Raw genomic sequence first — 19,286 nt, forward strand, 5'->3', positions numbered from 1 at the left:
TTTCTCTGTTTATTGTTCCATGAGGGGGAAACAAAATAAACAAAACAAAGATCAGACTCTCCTTCAAGCTTCTTTATTGAAGTGATGGTTTGGTTTTGCGTTCATTTACATAGTTATGGTCATTTACAGTGAACAAATTACAAAACAAAACCAAGATGACAGAGAATCAATATTACAGAGGGAGAACAGACCTCCTAAACGTCAGTGCGGCCACAAACAAGACAGCAGCTTGTCTCTGGTGCCTCCCGCCACAGTCAGCAGGGGGTCCCAGAGAGGCCTCCTCCCCAGGGGCTCCTTCCTCTAACCTGCCTGCTCCTCACCTCCAGCTCCTCTGGCTCCCTGGGCCCTGTCTGTATTCTGTTGCTCCTCTCCCCACACCCTCTAACCCCTCGAGACCCGCTCCGGTTCACCCTACAACTCTCATCTACACTGTTCCTGTCACCCTGCGAGTTGTAGGACGAGCGGGAGCCAGATCCACAGCCAATCAGAACAGCCTCTGTGAAGTGCTGGTCGTGACTGATGATGTACAGTGTATGTCATGCCGCGAAGAATCAAGATTGGTGGACCCGTACCGGAGTATGGGAGGAGCCACCAGGACAGAAATTCTCTCTTCTCACTCTCATCTGCTATTGGTGGGTAACTAACTGTGAGTTGGATCGGTTACTTCAGTGCACAGATGCTTCTCATCAGACACATCATCTCACATTGGCAGAGGATCCTTGTAACAAACTGGGTGAACACACAAACCTACATGTCTACTGTGCATTCGATCACACACACACACTCCAGGGACCACGCATGGACAAGCCAGTGTGTTGCTAGGCAGGGTGCACATACAGTACAGTTCCTTCAAAATGAAACAAATGAGACACATTGCAGGGTGTAGACGAAACATAAATAAGTCGACTGTTTTCTTTGAAGGCTTCAAAGTATATTTGACCACAGCTCTTAAACTGGTCTAATATGAACTCTGTAAGAGGTGATTGTCCATCTGACTGAAACACAAAATCTTGATCATTGCTCATAAAAAGGAAAACGACTCTAAACTCTGACTGTGTTATCTCAGTGTGGTTCACCATTCATTATATCTAACACACTGTTACAATGATTTTGTGGGAAATATCCAGGTATGGTACAATCTAAAGATCCAAATCATTTATCACGTTTGTAACACCTGTGATAAAATGTAGGCATCACATTGTGTGTACCATCTTTTGTTAAGCTTCTACAGTACTTGTTTCACAACATGTTGTTTGATCCTAGGTGCTTCTACCAAAAGGACAATGGACTGATCACAGGTCTTCAGACAAGATCTGAATGAGTTTGTCCTGCAGAAGCCAGGCACAACATTACTCTTTCTATTCTGAACATGTCAGAAAGCTATGATGGATGGTGCTATGAGCAACATTTCAGAGAGAAGCATTCAGGCTTGCTGTCTGTCTACATTACACAGTAACAAGAAGATTTACATTCAAATCTCCATCGCCACTGATTTGCTTCATTAAAACAGCATAAATAAATAAACATCGAAACACCTTATTCACATACTTATGTATAGATATGCTTGACATCCTAATGCAAGTGTCTGCAAACGTAGCGCACACAAAAACATCTTCAGTGATCGATGCTGGAAGCGGCTGATATTATTGAACGTCATTGCAAAGGTCATCATGCTCTAGTAATGCATGGCTTATGACAAAAAATGGTCTACATTTTCTCTTTATTTCAACACTACTTTAGTGCTTTAGCTTCAAAGGGCGATAAGTGAGGATGCTTTGGTTCCACCACACACTAAGTGGTTTCCCTGACTGGAATATCTTTTCCACAATTCCTCTAACCGCCAACCATCTCTATGTCGAGGGTTGAAATGTGTTTGGAACATATGTGATTATACAGCCTTGTGAACAGGAAGCTAAGAAGCAGCAGTGACAGAAGGACTCTGTCCTACGGTAGGTGCCAACGGTGTGGGTAAAAGTACAAAATCTGCATTTACACTGTGGTGGTCCCTTGTACTGTACTGGCACTGTGTGTGTCCTGTATGAGCGCGTATGTGTGTCTGTGTATGTGTGTGTATGTGTGCTGTATGAGTGCGTATGTGTGTGAGTGTGTGTGTAAGTGTGTGTAAGTTTGCTTTTCCAGCTGTTGGTGAGAGACTTTCTTCAGTTCATGTAGGATTTTCTGGATGTCAGGGTAGTTGGTCTGGGTCACTGTGTGCCCCTGTGCTCTGACTGTGCACTGACCTATTGAGAGCATTCACTAAAAAAACAAGACATATAAGAGAAAAACTGCCCTGAATGAGGACTACAGCAGAAGTCCCATCCCTAGTTAAATTCAACAGCACAACCTTCCCTCCAGATCCGCAACAGTATTGGTGACACTTATTCTACAGCACCAAGGCATCGTATGGTTCCCCAAGTTGTACCTTTATCACAATATGTTGCTCACAGCATTCGGATGGCTGCTTAGTTCCTCAGCCTAAATGTACGACGCATTCACTTTTACATATTTCTAGTGGATCAGTATAGTATAGTACTTTGCAAAGCTGCTAACTCCTGACACTAGGGCAAATCTGTATCGTAAAAATGATTCCGCTTTGTATAGGTATACATTTTCATAGGCTGCAATACATCAAATACAGGTGAATGTGTCTTCCACATTCTTTAAATGTATCATCTCAAAGCTTATGCTCCATGCTTTACTGTGTACTGTCTCTTCATCTGGACCCAAAGCAAGGGGAGATGGTTAACCATGAATCATGGGTGCAAATGTCTTTTTAAGTTTTCACATCTGTCATTAATCTGGGATATTGCACCATCTCTCCAGTGTAAATTGATACACAGGCCAAAGCAGAAAGAGACAGAAAGCTATGTTTTCATCCAAATGGCTACATGGGACTGACATCCCATTGACATCCCATTGTATACAGTAAATGACATTCATTTATCAGAAATGGGCCCAAAACAGCAACGATAGGCTACTATCTAAATCCACATGTAGGTGAACTATCATGGTTACTTCTGACCTAGCTAATTTTGCTCTGATGAGGCACTTCTGTTGGTCACCCTGCAACACAGTGTGAGACTTGTTGGCTACTCACGCAATCGGGGCTTTGTTCGAACTATGAACCTTACAAAAATAGAACACATCAAAACACAAGGTAGAGCACCAGGCATCAGATCACACACCTGGGGAAAGTCAACAATACAGAAAAATTAATCACAATACTATCAGACAAGCTGAAGGAACTCATAAGAATAGGTATCTGTGTTTGTCCTAGGCGCCAAATCCTCCCAAGTCCCTTGATGCTAGTCGGCCCTGAATTCTTCCTCGATTTCCGGAAGGTTCTTCTTCTCCTTGCGCAGCGTCTCTGTCAGAGGCCGGGAACTGCTGGGGGACTCCAGGTTCTTGGGCTCGTTGGTGTGGTAGCTGCCTTTCTGGCGGTACACGTAGATGTAGATGCTGTACATGCCTCCAAAGAGCAACATCATTGCCAGGATAACCACCACTGTATGTAGAAATACAGACAGCCAAGACAACCACAGTTAAAGGAAGAAGCAACGGATGTCTACAAACAGAAAATCAATTTGAGAACTAATACACAGTTTGACCTGACAAATTGGCCTGTGCCGCAATTATTTCTGCAAAAAGATATTTACTTTACAGAAGGTAACCCCTTATGATCAATATAATTACAGTATAGTCCGTTCTCTGCCATGAGAGATTGTTTTACACCATCGACTGGATTCTATGAGACCAAAGGTATAATTGTTCAGACAACTGCATATTGCCATGAGCTAGACATTAGTCACTGAAGTTGTCCAATGACCTGTAAGAGCAGGGCACAGAAGGGGTAGCAGCTCTCTACTCCAATCATCAGTCCCAGTGTGATGTTCAGCATTACCATGCCCTGAACACTCAGTCTGAATGATCGTTGAGACTATCATCTATCAACAATGAGCGCCAGAAGAAGAGGAGAAGAATGCAGTAAGTATAGCTGATCCGGTTATGGACTCAGACTAGGATGGGGCAGACTGGCTGAGAGGCATCCTGGAATCATGTCTCATGTCCTGGGAAAATCGATTCCGGATTCTGGCATCTGTACAGGTCACCTCAACATATCAAAGTCCCTTCCCCCCCGCCCACCCCCCCGCCTACCCCCCCTCCCCCACGTGTATTTCACTATGATCATAAGGATTAGGTGGATAAGAAACTAATGTCTTAATTCTCTCCAATGATCCATTTCCAGACAGAAAGACAAATGACAGGCATGTACATTTTGCCCTTATAGAGCATGAAATATCAGGCACGGTTCTACATGAATACTTAAAGCCTATTATAGTATCTGATGGCCTTCCAGATTTTAGGATTAGTAGGGGTTTAGTCAAATAGATTATTCCTAACTGTTGTTAAGAAAGGCAGAGAGAGAGAGCGGGAGAGAGAGAGAGAGAGAGAGAGAGAGAGAGAGAGAGAGAGAGAGAGAGAGAGAGAGAGAGAGAGAGAGAGAGAGAGAGACAGAGAGAGAGAGAGAGAGAGAGAGAGACAGAGAGAGAGAGAGAGAGAGAGAGAGAGAGAGAGAGAGAGAGAGAGAGAGGCTTAAGACTAGAAGTCAGGACTCCCAGATGTCATTCACTGACAGACAAAAACAGTGGATTCAGCCATATAAAAACTAGAGTATGCTCTTACACAGTCATGGATCCCAGTTTGATTAGAATAATGGAACAGCAATAGCTCACCTGTCAACCAAAACAAGCCTAGGTCATCATGGATGTAGTAGTATTCTGGAAAGGAAGAAAATCTGTGTGTCAGGTACTGCAGGTTACGTAAGTCAATTTTAACTACACGGTGCATTGTGGGACATTGAGTCTTACCAATGCCCGTGAACCAGGGGTCCACCTCCCAGGGCACGTATCCCAGGACAGGCGGGAACGCCCCACAGATGGACTCGGAGACATAGCCTTGTATTGTGACAGGAGGGTTCGTCTCGTTGGGCCGGAAGAAGGTTTTCAGAGGAGCATGGATGTTGTACCTCACCCCCGATATGCAACCAATAAAACCAGGGCTGTTGTGTCTCTGCACCTCATAGTCAATGTCACCCACCTCTGAAGGAGAAAGGAGACAGTAGAAATACCATCTCAGATATGTGTTGATCAGATCTTACCTAAAGAACAAAGACACAAGCCTGAATCAGGATGGGCCTGGTGGGATAAGGTGGACTCTTACCCATCACTCTCCCCATGAACATGGACTTGGGTGAGTCAAACCTAAAGTCCTCCACCAGGGTAATCTTCTCAATAAAGGGCTCCATATAGTCCACCTGCAGGCAACACACAAGCATCCAGTACAGTATAACCTGTTGTATTTTGTACATGATGTAGCAAATTATACTTTATACAGCAAAATACAGAAGAGAAGGTTGTACCTGTGTTTTGATGGTTCGGTTGTGTCTGGTGATGTTGACATAGTGTGGGAACCCATCTGCCAGGTTCCTGTATGCCAGCTGGTACTTGTGGGTGATCAAGCCTAGCTTGTACCTCAGGTGTAGACTGCCTGCAGACGTAAGGAAAACCTCATCAGCTCATCCTCATACTTCCCAGATATTATTGTTTTGTATATATTGTATTATTGATAGTATTGGGAAACATGCACTGGGCATTTTGCAGAGGTCTTCTTCTCAAGACGTGTTAACTTCATTGTTATCTCAGAGACATTCTCTGCCTGCAGGTGAAGTGAGAGCTCTCCTACCATCCTTCCTGAGGATCACCGCCATGTAGTCCTGGATGAAGGAGCTGATGTAGAGCAGCACGGCCGGAGTGTGGAGGGTACTGAAGCTGAATTCGATGTCGTCGCTGGTGTCATTGTAACCCAGGCTGAAGTTGCGGAAGTGAGGGTCCAGCCAGTTAGCCCACACAGCCTCGTCTGAGATGGCCTTCTTCCGGATGTCATAGCGCAGCCACGAGCCAATCTCAAAGTAGGCCCCGATGTCTTCGAAACAAAGGATGATTAAAGTGCCGGTGTCAAATGTGTCAGACTTTCATGTCGGGATATTTAATGGTACTTTACCTCAGCAATGATTTCGACGCTGTACCATTCAACCTACCTTTATGGCAGTAGAAGCCTTCAAAGGCTGTGTTGTTGCAGTCACACGTGTAGGCAGCGTAGCCCTCTAGGCACTGGCCGTCGTTTCGACACGGTATGGTGGCATTGAGACACTGGCCTGTGCAGTTCCTCCGGATCCCTTGTTCCTCGTTCACCTTCCCTTCCAGGTCCAGAGTCACTCCATTCATCCGTAACCCCCGGAGGCAGCCCAGGTACGGTCGATTGGTCCGATTGGCCGAGCCTGGTTACACGAGACAGCACTCTGAGTTGTCTTTTGCACAGAACATTGTAAAGACAAAGAAGTAACTGGAGTCAAGTGGCTGAGCGGTTAGGGAATCGGCCTAGAAATCAGAAGGTTGCCGGTTCGATTCCCGGCCACGCAATATTACGTTGTGTCCTTGGGCAAGGCACTTCACCCTTAGCCTCGGGGGGGAATGACCCTGTACTTACAATTACATTTAGCAGACGCTTTTATCCAAAGCGACTTCCAAGAGAGAGGTACTGTACTTACTGTAAGTCGCTCTGGATAAGAGCGTCTGCTAAATGACTACATGTAAATGTAAGTAATAATAATAATATTTACTGGACAACTGACTTATCAACTGACTTGGAATTAGCGACATACACAAATTCAGAAACTAACAGGAGGTTTAAACCCCAAACACCATGCTCCCCTCTTTAACCTACCTATGAGGAGCGGGTGGGTGAACTTCATGGTGACAAAAGTCTGACCAGGGAAGCGTCTGATTGCCCAGGGTTGGTAGTCCACTTTAATCCTGGCCACCTTCACATTGAGCTCAGCCTGGACATAGTGCCACTCGTTATCGTTAAGTGGCATAGGAGAATGTAAAGTCACGTTGAGAATGCCGTCTCCAACCATGAATATAAAGGCCAGGTCTTGGGTGGCTGGGAAGGGAAAACAAAACATGACCAAGGAGGACAAGAAGACAAGAAAACATTTTGGTTGCAAGTCTGTTTAGGCTGCTTCTCTGTTGATGCTATCATCCTGACATACTGTTGAGCTCGATGCGTATGAAGTTGCGGAGGTGCTCGTCAGAGTTCTCCAGGAAGACGCCGTGGTCGCGGTAGGTTTTGAAGTGGAAGGAGATGTCGGCACTGCTGCCAGGGATGAAGGTGGGGAAGGTGATGTAAGTGGGCTTGGTGAAGGCTATGGTGTTCCAGATGTTTCCTATGGGACAGAGTCAACGTGAGATTCATAACCAGCCAACAAAGACAACTCAGTGTTTCCAAGGGGGGAGGGGGGGGGGGGTTTAAGGTTTTACTCACTGTCGCCATGGCAACGTAGAGGCCCTAGACTGAAGTGGGCCTCAGAGCCGGTTCTGTTTGTGTCCCCTACCACCACCTTCCTCACTGGCAGGTGATCCCTCCAGTCCAGGTAGCCTTTATCTGTATACCTGTACAGAACAAAGACGGAGGTTAGAATGAATACTAAACTGGCAGTTTATATATATGTATATGGGTTCTCTCTCTCACCATTGCCGGTAGTCTGCATCGCAGTTGCACTGGAAGCGGGAGTCGGCGCAGGTCTGGTTGATAGAACAACCGCACTTCTGGCTTTCGCGGAAAGTCCCGCCCCAGTAGTAATGACTGTCATTATTCCTCCCAATCCAATAACCGTACGGCCTTCCGTCTGAAAGTGATGTGGACAGAGCCAAACATGAATGCATCAGCCGTTGCAATACATCAACAGTATGTCAGATGCACGTTGGCCAATCCCACTCACTGGGGGTGTTGAGGAGGCGGGACTTGTAGCAGGAGTAGCTGATCCACTGTTCACAGTACATGGAGGTGTTGGCCAGCGCTGTCACTTCATCCCAAGAGGCGTTCCAGTAGTTGACGTCTCCGATGAAGGGCCGCTCCACCGTGCTGCCAGACACCTTGGTGCTCTCAACACGGTCATGCATTATCACCGTCCAGGCCTTGTACGCTGAGGAGAACGAGAGAGAGAGAGACAGGCAGAGAGAGAGAGAGAGAGAGAGACAGGTAAAGAGAGAGGGGGGGAGGTAGAGAGAGAGAGAGAGACAGACAGAAGTGCAGGTAGAGAGACAAAGACAGAAAGAGAGACAGAGACAATGAGAGAAAGAGAGAGAGAGAGAGAGAGAGAGGTGCAGGTAGAGAGACAAAGACAGAAAGAGAGAGACAAAGACAATGAGATAGAGAGAGTGGGGTGGATTTGATCAGTATCTAGAGACGTCATATTTTCCCAGACAGCTCTATAGAAACCACTGGACCCTGTCTAATCAGGATTCATACGAAACACATTCATAGGTTTGTATGATTGCATTGTGCTGGGCGGAGAATCCTGGGCCCTGAACCAATTACTGTCTCTGGGCCCAAATGTGTTATCCTCTGCCATTGTTGAAGTTCATTACATGATACACAAGCAGATGGCCAGGCTTAATCTTCTGTCTTTTCATGTTCCTCGGATATTTATTGAATGTTCAAAACAACCACATGATTACTATTTGAAAACACCCAGATACATATTTAGCTCTGTAGATATACAGCTGTGATCGAATGCATGGATTAGATACGTGACAGTGGCTGCTCACATTTCATCATACAGTACACCTCGAACGGTTTCAATGGTCCACTCAGGTCCGGGTCAATGGTGTAGTTGCCTGACCCATAGTTCCCATGGAGCCTGTAGGCCTCACAAGATTCCTTGTACACAGCTGTTTGGTGGGGAGACAAAGGGTTAAATATTTATGTATGGGTCCAACACGGCAAAGTATGGCATCATTTATTTGCCCTTTTATCTTTGACAATCTCTTTTGTGTCATGAGGCTGTACTCACAGTTGTGACACACTTCGCCTTTATATCCAGTGTTCTCACACAAGCAGATGAAGTCATCCCAGGACTGGATGCATCGCCCTTCGTGTTCACACGGGTTAGGAGTGCATCTGGACACAACACCAAAATAAAAGTCAAGTGAACAGCTGGTTGACAGCTCGACAGGACCTCATCTAGTTCTGTCTGTTCCAAGATGAAAAGCTTGACTGACAGATGGGCGAGAGTGATAGAGAGAGAGGTCACTCTCTCCCCCTCCTTTTATGAGGTGAGATTTAGAGGCTGAGGCGTTCTTCTGGGTGGGGGGTGGTAGGGCGGTCAGTCGCTAAGTAACAGCCGATACCTAACTTTATAGACTTGTGCTTTACCAGAACCCGCATTTACAAGTCCTTCACATAAGAAAACCAGTGAAAATAGAATCTAATTCTATAAAATGCCATATGGCATAGCACTATATGACTATATGGGTCATATATAACATGTGACTGATATAACCACATCATATATCACACCGCACATACTGCAGCATGGCATGGGGCATTGAGTAAAAAACGTTCCTTGTGCTTGGCCATACATAACTCTAAGCATAAGCCCAGCCTTAAGCCTTAGAATAAATCTCCGGACAATGTCTACTGTGTTATGCCACTCGTCTGTCATTGAAGAGAGAGGAGAGGTTTATGGCTGGGCCCACGTCCATTCATCTCTATAGGCACCTTGAATGTGTCACGGCAGCATGCTAGGAGGACGGTTGGTGCAGTTAGGCTAACCTATACAACATCATCACATCATGATGAGATTACGCGTGAAGATGGAATGGGGAAATGACCCACCTCTAAACTCTACAATGCTGCACTGCCGAGCCTGTACCCGCCCCCGCCACACACACAAACACACACACACCTGTCTGTGATGCCACAGGTGCCCAGAAGCAGCTCAGCGTAGCGTCCCCATTTCCGCTGCAGGATGATGTCGATGTCCAGCTGCTCGTTGTCGATGTAGATCTGCTGCATGCAGCCGTGGAAGTGGTTCAGCTTGGTCTCACACTTCCTCACCGTGTTGTTGGTCTTCGGACAACCTGAGGGCCCAATCAGGAAGAAGAGGAGAATGAGATGAGAGAGCCCTGTGGTTTCATTTGAGTCATTTAGCAGACGCTCTTATCCAGAGCAAATTACAGTAAGTACAGGGACATTCCCCTGAGGCAAGTAGGGTGAAGTGCCTTGCCCAAGGACACAACGTCATTTGGCACGGCCGGGAATCAAACTGGCAACCTTCAGATTACTAGCCCGATTCCCTAACAGCTCAGCCACCTGGCTCCCTCTAATGTTGACGTCGCTGACAAGGACAAGGAGGTTCAATGCGACTCTGATACTATGACTGTGATGAATGAGAAATGGTTTGGGTCAAGCGTCCACCTCCAAAGAAGTAGCGGTCTCCGGTGCGGACGGTGAAGGGGTTGGTGATCTTCAGGGGAGAGCCCTCGTCATCGTCGATGGTGATGGTCATCAGGTTGTCCCTCGCTGCCAGATCCACCGTGTGCCACATTCCATCGTTCAAACGGTAACCTGGGGCAACAACATCCTGCCGTCAAATCTACAGTCAGCAAACATCGCATCCTCCATACGGTTCCTTCACCGTGTTGAACCTATGTGGAGTGGACAGTGTACAGGAAGTGATGTCGATGTTGTGATGTATATCCCACCGGCAGCAAACTGTAGTTTCTTCTTGCCAGGCTGCATGATGGTGACGTTGACCTGCCCCTCACTTAGGCCCAGCTCCAGAGCCCCCAGGTCATCGGCAAAGCGCGTGAACATCAACAGGCCTGTGTAGTCCCAGGAGCGGAACTTAAACTTTACAAACATACGCGGCTTCCGGAAGAAACCTGGCACCTGCAGGTAGTTGTTGGGTCCAGCGAAGGTCATGGGCTTCCACAGAATGTCACGGCATGCATAATGCATCTTTTTCTGAGGAGAAGAACGCAGAAAAGAGAGTTTACTCCTCGAGGGGTTTGCGTTTTGTTAAATGACTGACCTTTGAGATGCCACCATGTGCAAACAGTGAGCAGGGAGTGTGATTGGACGATGAGTTGAACAGGATGAGTGTCTGATGAGAAAAAAAGGCTCAACCTGCCGAGGGATGCGTATCTCTGGCTCCTCCCTCTTGGCCATGTTGATGATATTGACCCCGTTGATGAAGACGTTTTCCAGGCAGCCCCGGAAGTTGAGCTTGTCTGGAAGGTGGGGTTGGTTGGGCTCGATCACCCCCCCTATGTAGAGCTAGGAAGGGACACCGGACAAAGGATGACATCATGGCACTATATATTCCGAAGAAGAGAGATGTTTGAATAGTTATGCTCGATGACTGGCTGGCTGACACACCTGCTTGTCCAGGTCCAGGTAGGTGAATTCTCCATTGCAGATGGCGGTCTCTTTCTGACTGTCCACGGTGAAGTTGACTTGGCGGCCGTAGCGTTTGATGGTGACATAGTGCCAGTGCTGGTCGTCCAGAATGTTACCCACAGTCATCGTGGTGCGACCATCCACCTGGTGAACTGCACTGCTTCCTACAAAACAGACACTGAGTATTATAAAACTTCATTCATATACAGTGGGTCTAATACAGTGTGATTGATGCTAATGACCTCAACAGAGTCTAATTCTAATATCTGTGAAAAGCTTGAAGCTTCAGAGACATAACAAACAGGTTGAGGAGATCCAGTCATTGATCTAGCCGGATGTCTAGTTATCTCCTCCCAGCAGCCTAATGTCTTCATTTCAGACATGAGACAACCCAGTCTCAGACTGTTCCCTGAGATTAATGACGGCCACCGACAAGCAGAATGGACCGCTCTCTACTTTCTTCCTTCCACACAGCACTGTTGGAATATTTCACCCACACTAGCTGTCCTCTATCCCCCACCGCTGCCTCACAGAGAGCGGCCTCTCCACCGCCGTCTCCTCACAGGCAGACACGCAGGAAACCCGCCGTACCCAGGCAGATGGTGAGGTAGAGACGTCCCTTCTTCAGCTCCAGGGTGAGGAGGTCCCCCTGGATGCCCTCGCTGTGCAGCAGCAGGCCGTCCTGCTCCAGGGTCTTGAAGTTGAGGGCAAAGTGGTCCTGCAGAGTCCGGAGCTTCTGGTCTGGGTACTGGTAGACCACCGAGTCGTCTCCGTTCATCTGCATGACGTAGGAGTCTGGCACACATGGTTGGAGGTTAATGGTCTTCGTTTTAGTGTTGTTGGATTATGTATAGACATTGAGAAGCAGAACTTGACCTGTGCTGACTACCAGGTAATATACAGCATGTACCTGTGGCCCTGTCTTGGTGAGCAATAGCTTAATAAGTTATAATAGCTTAATAGTTAATAAGCATTGTGAGAGCAAATGGTTCATGTGAATTGATTGAAACTTGATACTGTACCCTGCGACGACACCAACGAAAAGGCATTTGAGTCACACAGAGGAATGGTGCTTGTGTCAGTATCACAGGGTATCTCGAGAGGCCTTGTCGGTTGATATCAGTGTTTACCGTAGGCACAGCCAAAAACCTCCAGCCGGACACCAATCTTGCCCCCGTTCTCGGTGTTCCAGCCCAGCGGCAGAAGGCGGATGTGTTTGGCAGTGAAGGGGTAGTGGAAGACATTCCTCTTCACCTGGTTGTAGTTCCAGTTACCTGGCAGTGTCTGTGGAAAGCACAGAGACAGAAAAGACAGAGAGAGAGGAGAAAGACATTCAGTCAACGCAGTGTTTCGTCTCGCTCAATGACTACAGATAAACAGTTGAATACAAATGATTCTTGCTAGCGCCGGGGCTAATGTGGTGATGATGGGGAAAATGCATCTAATCAACTGCTGCCCGGTCGACTCTTGGTAACATAAGTCACCAGCAGAGATCACTCAGAGATCTAAGTGAAGCCCCCCACCCCCACAACCACCCCCACAACCACCACCACAACCACCCCCACAACCACCCCCACAACCACCACCACCCCATCACAGCCTCCCCTGTTCTGCCTCCACAGTACCGAGTTGCCTCCTTTCATGACGTAGGGGGTCCAGGCGTCCGGCCGGTCCCCGTAGAGCAGGGTGTACTTGGTGACCCAGTCATAAGAGTTGAAGGTGCCCTGCGTGGCGACGGCCACGATGCGGTACTTCCTGCCCAGGTCCACCTGCATCCAGGGCTGCCTGTCCCGGGGGGCGGGGGACCAGCCACTACTTCCTGAGCGGGAAAACACACAGGAAGCAGATACGTAAATGACAGAAAGCATATAGCAAAAGTGTAGGACCAGAAGAAACAAAAACATAGACTGTACTGTATGCATACGATGAATAAATACCAGTGAATATATGATTATGCAATCAGTCAAGAGCTTACCATACAGTTTGGCAAAGTTGGCGGAGTATAGAAAGTTGTATCTGGAGGAGGCCAGGAACGAGGAGGCATACAGCTGAGAGACCAGGGGGTCGACACATTCTCCTGGAGAGACAACCACAGAAGAGGAGGTTCAACACAAGGGCTACAGTCCCCTTTTATCTCTAGACTTGTATCCCTAGAGTCAACTAGCTAAAAAGTAATGGCGTATTCTACTACTGCTACTCTATGACGTTCTAATACTGTGGTACATGTAAGTAGTTTTGTAAGTGGGTTTCTTCCCAGACACAGCTAACACTTTTATTTCAGCTGTAATAGAGAGAAACCTTTCTCTCAGACAAATACAGAGAAACCTTGTAATTGTCCATGAGATGAACGATTGCAATACAAAGTTAATTACACACTCAATCCCCATCAAGCAGACGGAATTAATCAAATAGGCAGGAGGCTTTCAGCTTTTAGCCAAGCACATTAGGTTGATGTGTTTTTGTGTATGTGTATGTGTGTATTTGAGTGAAGAGAGAAAGAGAGAATGAGAAAGGGAGCCTGTTTGTGTGGGTTAGAATGTGGAGCTATAATGATTGCACTCTGCCATCGTATTGAGAGACTGCGGATGTGTCGGGGTGATAGCTGGTGTTATTCTCCATCTGCCTGCTGGACAGATAGGAGGGAAATTATTCAGGTCCTGCATCTCCTCGTGCCATCCGCTACAAACCCTGTCCCACGCCCTCTGCAATTAGGACTCCCCATAACTCTGCCTAATCTAGTCATTGCCGCAGATACACCCACAAGGTCCTCACTTAGGCCACTGGGAACCACTGTTTTATCTTTCGATAGGCTTAAACATGCCTGTTACTTCAACCGACAGCTAACTGATGTATGGAGATGGAAGAGAGCTCTATAGGCAGATGAACACACAGTGAGCTCAACTAACTCCAGAACAAACAAAAAAAGGAATATGATCTTTTTTGTTGTTTTTGGCGACAGATTCAAAAGCGTTCTGTACGTGTATCGAGACTGGGACTCAGTGACTTCCTCTCCTCTCAAATGGGATTCAGGTGGAATCGTTTCTATTCCAGTCACTGAGGTCAGGGAGCTGGGGGGGAGGAAACAGGTGGAAGCTAAAAAGAGAGATGTTAGCAGGATTAGTATTCAGGCTGCAGATGGAGGGAGGTAAGAGAGAGTGCAGTCTCCTCCTTGAATGCTCCGCATGGGGAGAAGAGAGAAGAAATTTGCATTGGTGCCAAAAAGCTCACAAATAATATTGCAAATGGATAACCTAACACAGCTGCTGATCTGCGCTCTGCCTCTTCGGTCTCCCACCAAAAGATGTGACAACTTGCAGAGCAGTGCTCCGCTAAACAAAGATGATGTCACTGTGAAAACACCTTTTCCATTTTACAATAAAAGCAAGTCCATTTACAGGAGAGCACAAATGCAACCATCCCTTTTCTCAAGGACAACACACTGAGGTGGTAGAAATCAGCTTAGGAAGAGAAATGTGACCTTGACAGTCTGTCTCCCTCTGTCTGCATGTCTGATGTATAAACAACCTTGCAAGGCTATCCTGTGTTTCCCCCCAGGATAGGTGACAGACTGTAAATCGGCTCTGTCTTTGAACAAGAGTATTGTTAGCTGTGCGGATTCCTTAAAGACTGACATAGCTGTGGTAGCTGGTGTTGTAGAAAACAGACGTCCATAGAAGGTAGTAGAAAAAAGTAATCGAAGGCAAAATATCTTTCAACAGCTCAAGGCAGCTCAATGGTTTATTTCGGCAAGGCAGATGTGCATTCACAAACACATACAGGAAAAGACCACTCTTGATGCCCCAACACTCATGTTTTATAGACTAAATGAGAATTATCCCCCGCCCTGTATAATATAATGACATAACCTTCTAGAACATTCTAGAAGATTCTTTAACCAGTTCCTAACCACCCCACAACTGCGTGTGCATCCTCTGACTCTTAAAATGTTGATCAACTTCTCTCTTACTGGAAAAGCCCCCTCTACTTCACTTCCCATGTCCCCGCTTCATCTCAACCCCAGTTCACCCTAACATGCTTAATCCGTTCCTACATCCTCCATCTCTCTCGGTTCTGGCCGAACCTACCACTTCGGATGCATGACTGTAGTCCCTTAAGACTAAGTTCATAGATGATTTGCTCCCACCTGCTGCAACCTGTCTCACTCCCCCCTTCCTTTCTGACAGGGCCTCTTCAGTTGAACGAGTCTACCATACACTGTTGAGCAACAACAGCCTATTTTTCTAAGGATACAATTTCCTTTCTCATACTTAGTTTGCCAAACCTCTCATCATACTTTCCTTTGTTTCTGGTCAAATCCAGTTTGGAGTGGAGTTTATTAACTGCGCAGGGTTTCTTAACTACGCAGATAGAAGTCAGCCATTTTAGGCCCCAAAACCTGACCTGGGGTAACCTTCCCTGGTTTGCCTTGCTGTCCCATAATAAATTTCCCACAACACTGGCTAAAGTAGTGTTTATGAAAGGTGTTTATTGCGTGAAGGAGTCCGAGGACAAACATGGAACAGACAAAACAGGGAGGGAGGAAGTGAAAGTGACATGTGACAAGATAACATCCGTCACAAAAGCACCATGAAGATTACCTTACACGAAGAGGGTTGGGTTCTTGTCAACTGTTCTCAGGTGCACTTGTTTTGATCTTCCTGGTGAAGAGTGCAGTCTTGGAGGGAGGAGCATGAAAGGCAAGGCTCAGACCTCCAGACTACTGCAGGTTCCACCAGGACACTCAATGCCCCACCCCTCCCAGTGGGACGCTCTGCTCCTCCTCTCCCTCTCTGCTCCCCTCTCCTCCTCTCCTCCTCTCCCTCTCTGCTCCACTCTCTCCTTTCAACATCCATATCTCTCTGTCTCTGCCAGCTTCATCTTTTCTGCCAGCTTCGTTCTTTTCTTTTCTCCCAGACTCTCTTTCTTATCGCTCTGCCAATGCTAAAAAGGATCCTTACAAAATACTTCCTCACACTCCTCGCACACACACACACACACACACACACACACACAGACACTTCTCAAGTGGGCGTAGTGATGTCGTAGTTGCTAAAACCCGGAGTCTCTCCAGAACATTCCGTCCTCGGCCCCCCCTCACTCTCTCTGTCTCTCTCGCTACCTCCCTGCACCACAAGTTGGTCTCTGATTCCATCTAACATTAAACGGCTGGGGGAGTTTGCACGAGGAGGTCTGGGCCCAGGAAATGCTTACTCATCAGTCTTGTGTTACTGTGGAAGATAAGCTGGGCAGTCTGAGCTGACACATCACTACTGCTGGGCCATACATATAGATAGATATAGCTTTATGGATACATAGATAGCCCTTCCGTTGACATACGGCATCTCTCAGGGGCTGATGATGGAGCATACTTAATTAATCTATGATTCACATGAATCTTCTGCATATGCAGCCCTTTCCAGAGTACACCAAAGTACACAGGGACAGAAGCAAGCAATAGAATAAGATATGAATTATTTATGGTTAAGGTGGGGGGGGGGGTATCTGAGACGAGGGAAGGAGGGGAACTGAAAGCTGCAGAGTCAAAGTCAAACGTTTCAGATGGGGGGGGGGGGGGGGGATTCAGTGTTCTGCACTTTTCTAAAAATAGAATGGCAGGGTTGCACACTAGTGCATCCTCTCCCCTCCATTTCCAGAAAGAACTATGCTTCTCATAGAGGCTCAAACATTCTGTCTGGGGACTGGATCTGCTCAGGATCTCCCAGTTAGCCCACTGCAGGGCACCAGGAGTGCTCAGCCTGCATAAGCCCCACCCCGGATCAGATATGGTTTTTTTTTGGAGTCTCCATTTTAATCTGGCACAGCTCCACTGAGCACAGCCTTCCGGTGCAGATTTACAATGCTGCTTGCCTGCCTACCACCCTGCCTGGCTGCCTTGCTCTTCATCCCACCACCTGCACATCTGGGACCACTGTCCCTGATGTGCAGGCCTCCACCCAGACACACATACACAGCCAGCACAGGGTCCTAGACTTCCAGCACATAGCCACGCAACAAAACCCCTCCACCCCCCCACCCCCCCACTACCCATCAGAGCTCCACCCCCTCGCCATGCCCCACACAGAAACACTGCCCATCAACACCATGTCCCCCCACCCCCCCCCCCCCTCCAACACACACTACCCATCGAAACCATTTACCCCCCACTACACAACCCAACCATGTACAAAAAAGACATGTACCCTTCAACACAATGGACGCCACTACACTACCCAACACAACCATGCACAATCCTACAATGTCCTAGAAACACAGATTCAGTACCATAATCACACAATCACAACAGAAAGTCTAGCACAGAATAGTCTGCGTGGATGATCCTCTTACCATAACCCCAGCACCCCCCTGGCACCCCCCGGCACCCCCCGTCACCCCCCTGACACCCCCCAAGCAGCCCCCCAGCACCAAGAGGGCACGGGGGGCAAGTGTTCAATTGGACATGTAGTCAACACAAATATAGAATGACAAGAGCCTGTCCATTTAATGTAGAGGGGGGATATTAAAGACCATCATTTTTTATGGGATCAATCCATCATGGTATGCTGTCTTTCCTATCAGTTCCCCAATCAGTAGGCTATGGTAAATATTCAAAATTGCCCTGTAGGTCTGTATATTTGTATAATGACATAAAACCAAAATAATACGTGTAATATAAACATGCACATACAACTTTTATCATTAACAATGAAGCGTGACCTGAATAAATACAGTATACCACTGTAAAATCACTGAAAATATGATGTTTTATCATGCTTAGTCATGCTAATGTCTTAGGTGAGCGTACGCGGAGCTCGCGGACAGGTGATGAGAACACACTGCCAAAGTACTGCAGTGGGGTGGTCCCGCACGAGGCATGAGGTTGGGCGCAGTGGATTTCTTAAAACTGCAGTTTTATAAACACACTACATTTGAAACACGGTCGTTACATTTCTGTGACTTTCCAAATGCACACAGGCCCCCAAATATATTGAATTTCGTCCATGTCGGTGGGAAATGATGAAGCCCGATGATGCAGAAACTTGCACGTTGGCTCGAGAAAGCACTGCAATGCAGACAGCCCCGTGCGAGGGTATCATTGCCGCGCGCCTTCCGCATGACCGATGTTTTTTTAAATATATTATTTCAAAAATAACTATGTAGGCTATTTTATGCAATTGTGTTAACCATGAGTCATGTAAACTGGCATACAATGTTTAAAACGTAATGTCAGAGATTCGTTAGATGCTGCCCTTCACAGCAGTTACATTTTGCCCTCCATCGTTTTGATTTAGGTACTTTATTGCAATATTTTGCAGTAGGCTATCCTCCTTTTATTCGTATCTTTTAATTAGATACTGTGGCTATTGGTTAATAATTCATCTGATAACACAAGACTAACCAACAAGAAAAATTTAAATATATGACTTTTTCACAGCACTTACGTGATGAGCAATGTTGAAAACACAAAAATAAAAGGCAAATGCTGAGTATTTTGCAAATCATCCTTCACTGAGGATAGCGTCTCCACGTAGGCTACGTTTATTAGATGGTAGATTGTTTTCTCCCGTCCATCAGGCAGCACTGCATCCTTTCACCTTTTCTTTTCCCAACTTTGACTCGCGCAGTTCCAACTCCTGTTCCCGGGATCTCGGTTAGATGCTGCCGGGGCGGGGACGCGCACCAGCAGCTGATGCTGCGTTCACCAAGAGCGCGCACTACTTTTATTATCAGTACATTATTTTAAAATGAACATCACATAAGATATCATTTCCAGATCGTTATCCCAGGTGTTGTGGAGCTGCGTAACTACTGCTAGGATTATGTGACTCCAGTGGCTCCACCAGTAGCCTATACCAAATATTCCGGTCCAGAGCAGGGTGCAGCAAAAAAAAAACTTTTTGTCCAGGCTTTTATTGGGGACTTCTGTTTTCCAATAGAAGATACAATTTATGTTTTCCTTTAGCCTGTGAGAAGACTATATATAT

At 46.8% G+C, this 19,286-nt stretch overlaps 1 protein-coding gene and 1 long non-coding RNA gene across 2 annotated transcripts in view; one reads left to right on the top strand and one right to left on the bottom strand.

Annotated features, from left to right (window-relative positions):
- LOC134007639 (uncharacterized) overlaps positions 1 to 19,286 on the top strand; it is a 158,891-nt gene that overhangs the window by 87,027 nt on the left and 52,578 nt on the right. The window lies entirely within an intron of this gene.
- On the bottom strand, positions 52 to 19,115 carry cntnap1 (contactin associated protein 1). Its single transcript, XM_062447053.1, has 24 exons — positions 18,744 to 19,115; positions 13,280 to 13,381; positions 12,930 to 13,123; positions 12,435 to 12,588; positions 11,896 to 12,099; positions 11,284 to 11,468; positions 11,032 to 11,181; positions 10,608 to 10,869; positions 10,321 to 10,470; positions 9,809 to 9,983; positions 8,915 to 9,021; positions 8,670 to 8,792; positions 7,841 to 8,044; positions 7,591 to 7,747; positions 7,384 to 7,511; positions 7,112 to 7,285; positions 6,784 to 7,002; positions 6,098 to 6,337; positions 5,743 to 5,982; positions 5,420 to 5,547; positions 5,221 to 5,314; positions 4,869 to 5,099; positions 4,734 to 4,778; positions 52 to 3,505 (listed from the first exon to the last, which is right to left on the bottom strand). The coding sequence occupies exons 1-24, from the start codon at positions 18,802 to 18,804 to the stop codon at positions 3,306 to 3,308; spliced, it is 3,927 nt and encodes a 1,308-aa protein (XP_062303037.1). The 5' UTR covers positions 18,805 to 19,115; the 3' UTR covers positions 52 to 3,305.

The sequence above is a fragment of the Osmerus eperlanus genome, chromosome 2 (genome assembly GCF_963692335.1).
Source record: "Osmerus eperlanus chromosome 2, fOsmEpe2.1, whole genome shotgun sequence".
NCBI classification, from domain to species: domain Eukaryota; kingdom Metazoa; phylum Chordata; class Actinopteri; order Osmeriformes; family Osmeridae; genus Osmerus; species Osmerus eperlanus.